The 7,383-nt window shown below is 53.2% G+C and overlaps 2 protein-coding genes across 3 annotated transcripts; both read right to left on the bottom strand.

Annotated features, from left to right (window-relative positions):
- Positions 1 to 1,993: 1,993 nt before the first annotated feature.
- On the bottom strand, positions 1,994 to 3,139 carry TMEM239 (transmembrane protein 239). 2 transcript variants are annotated; one of them, XM_039224862.1, is made up of 2 exons: positions 2,614 to 2,680; positions 1,994 to 2,480 (listed from the first exon to the last, which is right to left on the bottom strand). In XM_039224862.1, the coding sequence occupies exon 2, from the start codon at positions 2,467 to 2,469 to the stop codon at positions 2,011 to 2,013; it is 459 nt and encodes a 152-aa protein (XP_039080793.1). In that variant the 5' UTR covers positions 2,470 to 2,480; positions 2,614 to 2,680; the 3' UTR covers positions 1,994 to 2,010. The 2 variants fall into 2 exon arrangements, with proteins under 2 accessions (XP_039080793.1, XP_039080787.1); XM_039224856.1 differs by lacking the exon at positions 2,614 to 2,680 and adding an exon at positions 3,035 to 3,139 and having other exon boundaries at positions 1,998 to 2,480.
- Positions 3,140 to 3,175: 36 nt separating this feature from the next.
- CUNH20orf141 (chromosome unknown C20orf141 homolog) lies at positions 3,176 to 3,904 on the bottom strand. The gene is given in 3 exon segments (XM_039224872.1): positions 3,176 to 3,431; positions 3,526 to 3,673; positions 3,676 to 3,904. Coding segments are annotated over 3 exon segments (501 nt in total). The 5' UTR covers positions 3,791 to 3,904; the 3' UTR covers positions 3,176 to 3,193.
- Between the last annotated feature and the right edge of the window lie 3,479 nt (positions 3,905 to 7,383).

The raw sequence follows: 7,383 nt of genomic DNA, 5'->3' as shown, positions 1-7,383 counted from the left end.
AAAAAAAAAAAATTAAAAAAAAAAAAGAACAGGCATTGAGAAGCCCCCGGGTCTTCAGTTAGGTTGTATTTCCCCCATCTCTTTCCCTGTTAGGGTGAACTAGGATTCAGACAAGCTGGCTTGGCCACTGGCAAGTGGCCACCCTGAGCCCGACTTCCTATCTCTAAAATAGGACAGCGTAGCTACAGTTTGTGGCGTGAAGAGTTAGTCCAGGACAGGGGCTCTAAAACAGGTGTTCTTGCCTTGATTTTACCCTTGGGGAAAATGAAGTTCAAAAAGGTGTAGCAATTTCCAGAAAGGCCGTGGAGCTAGAAAGCAACGGTGCTGGGATTCAGACCCATCCTCCGCTGATACGCCAGAGCCTATGCTAACCACGGGTTATCCAACCTTCGTGTCCTACCTTGTCCTCACTCGCAGGCCACACCTGAGGGAGGACCACAAGGAAATGGGAAGGAACGACCGTGCCTGGAGTTTCGGGCATCGATGCTGAAAGCATATGACCAGTGGCCTGCATGGTCATGAAACTCCACAGCAAATGGGCTTTAACAAAAATAAACATATTCTAGGGGTGGTGCCTGTGGCCTCAATGTTCAGGTGGCAAGAGATGGGAACTTAGGTTCTGGGGCTTCAGGAGCAGAAATTTTAGGCTTAGATAGGCAATGCGGTCAGGACTGGGTAGAAGACAGGGAGGGTCAGGAACTGGGTAGGCGTCAGGTGGATGATGAGCGCTGTCTACCACGTGCCTTACTTCGTCATGACAGGTCACTGTTTTGTTTGGAGGGTTAGCGGATATATGAATGGCCGACATGCTGGACATGAAGGGATGCCGCGTTCCAAGATCTTCCTGGCACCGTGAGCAGCTCATTGGGACAGCTTTAGAAACCCATGGGCTATGCTCTCCCCCACTCACACAGCTGTCCAAGCATCCCCTGGCACCAAACCCCAGCCCCAGGCATTTCACAATCAGAAGAGTTCAACACCTGCACATTTTGAGATTTCATGTCACACGGCCTTTTACATCTTGTCCACACCCATCCATCCCTGTTTAACCACTGGGGGGCCAAACGTGTATCCGTCACAGAGCATTTCTCTGAAGGCCTAGGGAAGCTTCCTTCTCATTCAACCACCTTCAAGGTCAGAAGGCCTTTTGAGCCTACAGACTTTTCTAATAGTTCAGTACAATATCTTGTAGTTTTCTGGCTTTTACAAAGTACTTCACACACAAGGTATTGCCTTTGACTCACACCAACCCCGGGTCGAGGTTGAGACCCACTGACCACTGAGGTGCAAAAGAATTAACTGGCCATGGCCACACATTGTATAAGTGGGGAAATGGGACTTCTTGTTCATTTTTCAATAACAGACCTTAGGAATCTGAGAGTAGGTACGCTCTGGGATCCTCACTACCCTAGCTGGCCCACTTGGGAATGTGCACTGAGGCAGAAGGTAGGAAGTCTAGGAAGTGGGGAGTGCCTGGGCAGAAAAGACTGGGAAGTGAGTTAGTTGAGGCCTCATGGGGGTTCTGGCCAGCCCTCTCTCAGCCAGCTTTCCAACCGCGGGCCCTTTCTGGAGCCTGAGGAAGTGGAAAGAGGGGGTTAGCGTGAGGAATACCAAGCTAGGAATTCTCAGTGAGTCTGCAGCTGAGACAGCTGAGCACCTGCAAGAAAAAAGATGCCGCCAGTCGCTACGGGAGCCCTAGCAGTATCACTCTGCTCGGGTGGGAGCTCTAGATGGCTTGGCCCGGCTCTGCCCCTGGTTAATCCTTCTGCCCTGTTCCTTCTTGTCAAAGTCCCTGACGCCCCACACCAAGTACCTGCAGCATCGGCTTGAGGGAGGTGCCCGGAGGTCAGGCCAGTCTACCCTGCAGGCTCTAGCAACAGTACACGTGGCCCGAGCAGTGCTAGGGTCTGGGTGTCCCGGGCCTGCTGAGGCCACTGCCCTCCCCCTCCCCAGGGCTCAGGCCCTAGGACAGGGCTCAACAGACACAGGCAGCGGGATGGGGTTGCCCTTCTATTGGTCCAAGTCCTGGGCGAAGTCTGCGTGAGACATGGAGGTGAGCAGGCCCAGGAGGCTCAGCAGCGTGGAGAAAAGCAGCAGGAAGGAGGCGGTGAAGAGCACGGCTGGGAGGGCGCTGAGCACCAGCAGCAGAAGAGCTGGCAGCAGGTGGCGCCACGCGGCGGCCGCGACAGGCCACAGGGAGCTCAGCAGGTAGGAGCCAGTGGTGAAGAGCGCGTGGCACAGCATCAGCGACAGCAGCAGGTAGAGGATCCCCTCCAGACCCCACAGCACACGCTGAAGGGGTTGCCGCCAGCCCGATGTGGTCCACCACTGGGCCCATCTCTGAGGCACACGGCACATGCACCAGCGCAGCCAGCCCTGCCGCGTGACCCAGGCCGACCAGGGCAGTGCCCGCTGCGGCCCCTCGCCGGCCCCGATGGCATCTGTCTCCACTTGCGGCTGCTGCATCATGCCCGGTGCACCTGGGGAGAGGGCCAGGCCAGCTGCAGAAGCCGCCCTGGAGAGGCCTGGGACCTCAGGGCAGGTGGGGGTGCTGGGGTCAGGTGGGTACCAGCGTGGGCGGGGTGGGGCTTTGAACCGGGGCTTAGGTCTTACCTCTGGGCAGAGACCCCTAAGTCATGTTGCTTCCTGCCGCGCTCAGGACGCCTGGCAGCCAGAGTCGAGCCCCCGCTGTCACTCACCCCCACCCTCCCCTAGGGATCCCCATTGTGACCCGGGAGAGGGTGGGGTCCAGCCAAGAGAAGAGCCACTGCACAGCTCTCCGTGGCCCTTCCAGGCTGGCAGGGGCTTGGGCTGAGCCCACAGATGTAGATCCCCATGCTTTCCCACGGGAAGCTCTCTCGGGGTCCCTGTTCTTACCCTGCTACCCTGTATCCAGTCCCACTCTGCTCTCCTGTAAGTCTTTCTGGACGCTCATTCTCTAGAACCACAGAGGAGGCCAGAATGGCCAACCCCAACCCACAAGCTCGGAAACGGCTGCCACATCCTTCCCTGAGCTCCCTGTCCCTTAGCTCACCTTCTATCGCTGTCCTCGGACTCAGACCCAGGTGTCCACTGTCCATATTGTGGGTCCAGAGGTCCCCTGAGTTCAAGGGTATTCTCCTGCCTGCCCAGGCCGGGATGGAGGAAAGGAGACCCGGGGAAGCAGCATGGCCAGTGTATTTCTGGAGGGCACTCAGACCCAAGGAAGGAGGCAGAAAGCCAGGCCAAGCAGGGCCAAGGGCACACCACGGGCTCCCAGGAGCAGCCCCAGGCCCAGGAGCAGCAGTAGCAGAGCCTCCTGGGGGCTGAGTCTTCCTGGGACCACTGCCCTAGATAGGAATACAGCCTCCTGCCGTCCTGGACCCTCACCGGCCCCCTGACTCTGGCTTCCCGTGAGAAGTGTGTGCTGTGGCTCCGGGGCATCTGCGGGCCTGCGGGGAGAGAAGGTGGCCGCTGGGCTCCAAGAACTTGACCACTTGCTCGCCTGCCTACACTTGTGTGCCTGCCAGGCTCGTGCACACTTACCAGTGGAGCAGGTCGAAGGCCAGGAAGCTGACCAGGAGCAGCAGCAGCAGCAAGGCTGGGCCAGGCGTGGAAAAGACTGCCCGAATTGTCAGCCCCAGTGCCCCTAGCCCCAGGACACTGTCGAGGAGCTGGGCCAGGTTAGGCCCCCGGGGGACATACATGGACCCGCTGGACTCCACGACCCCTCCCTAGCACCCAGGCCCCTGGGAGGGACCGGGGTAGGGTGAGCCAGGGCTTTGGGCCTGCGTAAACAGAGCTGGGTCATGGAGGGAGGTGGAGTTGACAGGAAGGACTGATGTCGGAGGGAGTGTGGGAGGGAGGGAGGCCCTGGTAAACACTCAAGGGTGAACTCGGTGGGAATCTCCCCCTCCCCACACACCCATCCGCCAAACCCTCCTCACCTTGCAGTCCGTTTTTCCAGGACTGGGCAGCTGGGGCATTGTGACCTATGGCCAGGTGGGGCCCCAGGGTAGAGAGAGGGCTGCTGCTGGCTTTGGTCTCATAAGCTTAGGTGGGGCTTAGTCAGAAGGGAGTCAGCGATTTCTGAGAATGAAGATTCATCTTCTTGCCTTTGGGAATTCTCTGTTTTAGGCCCCACCGTGGGGATCTGAGTTACCAGGAAGGCATTCTAACCCCATTGTCACATGAGCAGCTGAGCAAGAGAGGAAGGGCTGCTTTCTTTATCCTGTGGGTTCCCAGAGCTGTGTGTCTAGGGGGCAATCATTCAGTCTTCCTGTCGGCAGCTCTCTCTCCCCTGAGAGCTGGGTGATGCCTGTGGGCCCTTGTGGGGGAATTTTCAGGACCGCAGCCCTGAAGTGCAGAAAGAGGCTCTGCCAGGAAGTACCCTACGCTTTCTGGGGCTGTGGTCCCACCAGACTGCTGAGGGATGGGGCACCGGGGGGCTGTTGCTAAGCTCTATGGTTTGTGGGAAGTGTTCCAGATACTGGGATTCCAGAAATGGCATAGATAATGTGAATGTAAGAGGGCCACATCATAGTAACCCCCAAACTGGAGGTTAAAGGTACCCTCTGAGAATGAAATTAAGGAAAATGAACAGATAAGGAAGGGATTGATCATCTGAAAAAGAAACCTATTCCCATGAGAGCCTGTAAATGGCTGGTGGTTACAGAAGTTCCAGCACATCTCAGTTCAGTGACTTGAGAGACAAGAGTGGAAGTGGATCATAACTAGGAATAGAATCCGTGTCCATACACTATACTTGGAAGGAAACTGATGGGGGAGGGGAGAAGACAGGGACAATGACTGTAGAGCCCCTAAGGGAGGAGACAACAAGTATCAGGCATCAGGGTTGCCTGGATGACTCAGTCAGTTAAGCATCTAGATTCTCGATATCGGCCAAGGTCATGATCCCACAGTTCATGGGATCAAGTCCTGTGTCAGGCTCTGTGCTGACAGCTTGGGATTCTTACTCTCCCTCTCTCTCTGCCCCTCCCCTGCTTTCATGTGCATATGTGCATGGTCTCTCTCTCTCTCTCTCTCTCTCTGTCTCTCTCTCTCTCTCTTAAAATAAATAAACATAAAAAAGAACCAGATGGTATATCTGCCTCCAGTGGGCCCTGTCCAAAGACTCAAGCCTGGTACACTTGACATCTTTGGTAGTGATGGGCTCAACAGCTCATAGAGCCAATGCTGCTGGCCCTTGGGACCATTCACTGATTGTTATTACTCTGGTTCTTCCAAGAGTAATAAAGCAATGCCTGCAAAATTCTGAGGGAAGATTACTTCCAACCTAAAAACATGTATCTGTCCAAATGATTATCATGTATGAGAATAGAATCAAGATATTTTAAGCCATGCAGGTTCTCAAAAATTTGACCTCACACATCTTTCCTAGAAAGAAAACTATCAGAGGATGTGATTTAGCAAAATCAGGCATTAAACCAAGAGGACAATATGAGATTAAAGAAATGAAGCTAAACACAGGAAAGCAATGATGAGAAAGGCTCAGGATGGCAGCTGTGCTTCCAAATGAAGAGAGCAAACAAGCCAGCCTGGGCTCAAAAGCAAGATGCTCCAGAAGGGATGTCTCCAGAAGAAAATGAGATTGATTATCTGTGGTCTTTAGCTATGTTCAAAATAAATGTTCAGTTCTGTTGGTTGCTTTGGGATTAAATTATCAATTGGTGCCCAGAAAACCAAGCAAATGATAAAACAAAGTAATTGCTAACTCCAGGGAACTCAAAAAGCTGAACAATAATATTTACATGGCCATAATATCAGCACCGAATATCCATCCCCGTGATTTAGCTCTTTGGGAGGATGGAAGGAGTGCGTTATGTACTTGAATATATGTGTAGGGGAGGGTGGTAGAGGACCTAAATCCTTAATTCCATAGCAGAAAATCTACAGATGACATCTAGACGTAGAAAAATTCTATGTAGCACTAGAAGCAGAGAGATAAATACAAGGAGAAATAACAGAATTAAAAGTGATTGACCTGGGAATGGAGAAGAATAGAAGAGTCTTCTGTTGCAAGCCTCAATGTGATTTACCTTTAAAACTATATCCTCTAGTATTGTGGTTAAAATGATTTAGTTAAAAATAAAGAAAATGAATACAGGGTCATACTGTAGAGATCAGGAATATACCCTCCCAGGATGAATGAAATACCAATTTCCACACGTTACATGGATGTGCTCTTGTAGCTTGAGATAAGAATTCCAGTGACAGCATCAAACACCATCAAACTTGAAAGTTGTGGAGCTCATGCATTTTTAGATGGAGGTGCTCTAAATCTCCATCTAGTGCTTCTCAGCCTTTAATGTGCACATGAACCTCCTGGGGTTGAATCCTCTTGGGATCTTGTTAAAATGCAGATTCTGATGCAGTAGGTCTGGGGTTGGGATTCAGCATTTCTAACAAGCTCCCAGGGGATGCTGGTGCCCTTGGTCCTCAGCCACACTTTGAGAAGGAGGGCTCTCAAAGACATTGATGTGCAAAAGAGAGATGGGCGGGGAGGGGGGGGGGAAGAGGTGGTGAGCAAAGGATGGGTATGTGGGGAGATGCCTCCCAGTGCATGGAGGTGCCATGGGAGGGAGTCTCTCATCAAGGCTCACCTGCATCATAGGGAGAGCACTTAATACAGAGTTGTGCCCCAGCACCAGGGAGTAGATTCCACTGCTTCTCTACCTGTGCAGCCAGACACATGGCCTCTTTTCTTGATTTATTCCATCCATGTGTGTGGGGATAAGAGGGCTGTATTAAGCTGTTTTCCCACCCTTAGTTCACCTGGTGAGCTTAGCAGCCCCTGGGAACCACTTATTATCTCACTTCATCGCAAAAACCCCGAGGCTAAGATATTGTCCCCATTTTATAGATGAGGAAACAGAGGCTCACAGAGCACATGATTGTCCAAGGATACCCACACAAAATAAACAGCGGAGGTGGGTGTGAAATTAAGCCTGCGTGGTGCCAATGTCAGCTCTCCTCTCCACCTCCAGCCACCTGACCGCCCTGGGGAGCCGGCAGGGGATTCCCAGGTCACCCCTTAAGCCCAAATCTCTTTGGGGCAGCTGTCTCCAGCCGGTACAGCTCAGTCCTGCTCGCTTGGGCTTTGCATCATATCCTCGCCCTCATGAGGTGGTGAAAATTCTCCACATGGCTCCCGGAGTTAGAGACCTGGCTGCGAGCCCCTGAGTGCAAACCTGCTGCTATAGCCTTGGAGCTGTGCCTCTAGAACCTGCCTCCAGGCTTGGCACCCTTGCAGCCCAGGAAACCAAGTGACAAGGGCCAAAGGCAGCAGCCGATCTGGGAGCATACGTGTGGGGATGAGGAACTAATGAAGGAGCATAAGAAGGATCTGAGGGGCTCAGGGAGCATGGAGGGACACGAAGTGGC

This window comes from Hyaena hyaena, unplaced genomic scaffold, assembly GCF_003009895.1.
Source record: "Hyaena hyaena isolate Hyena2069 unplaced genomic scaffold, ASM300989v1 scaffold_16, whole genome shotgun sequence".
Lineage (NCBI taxonomy): Eukaryota > Metazoa > Chordata > Mammalia > Carnivora > Hyaenidae > Hyaena > Hyaena hyaena.
The sequence above is the reverse complement of the archived record's forward strand: the minus strand, read 5'-3'. Positions and strand labels throughout refer to the sequence as shown.

Bases quoted from the DNA above. Each gene is read 5' to 3' on its own strand.
- TMEM239 (XM_039224856.1), bottom strand. From the start codon at position 3,080: ATGGACAGTGGACACCTGGGTCTGAGTCCGAGGACAGCGATAGAAG. The intron at 2,481-3,034 runs GTGAGCTAAGGG...CCCTCTCCCCAG, and splicing joins TCCGAGGACAGCGATAGAAG to GTGCACCGGGCATGATGCAG.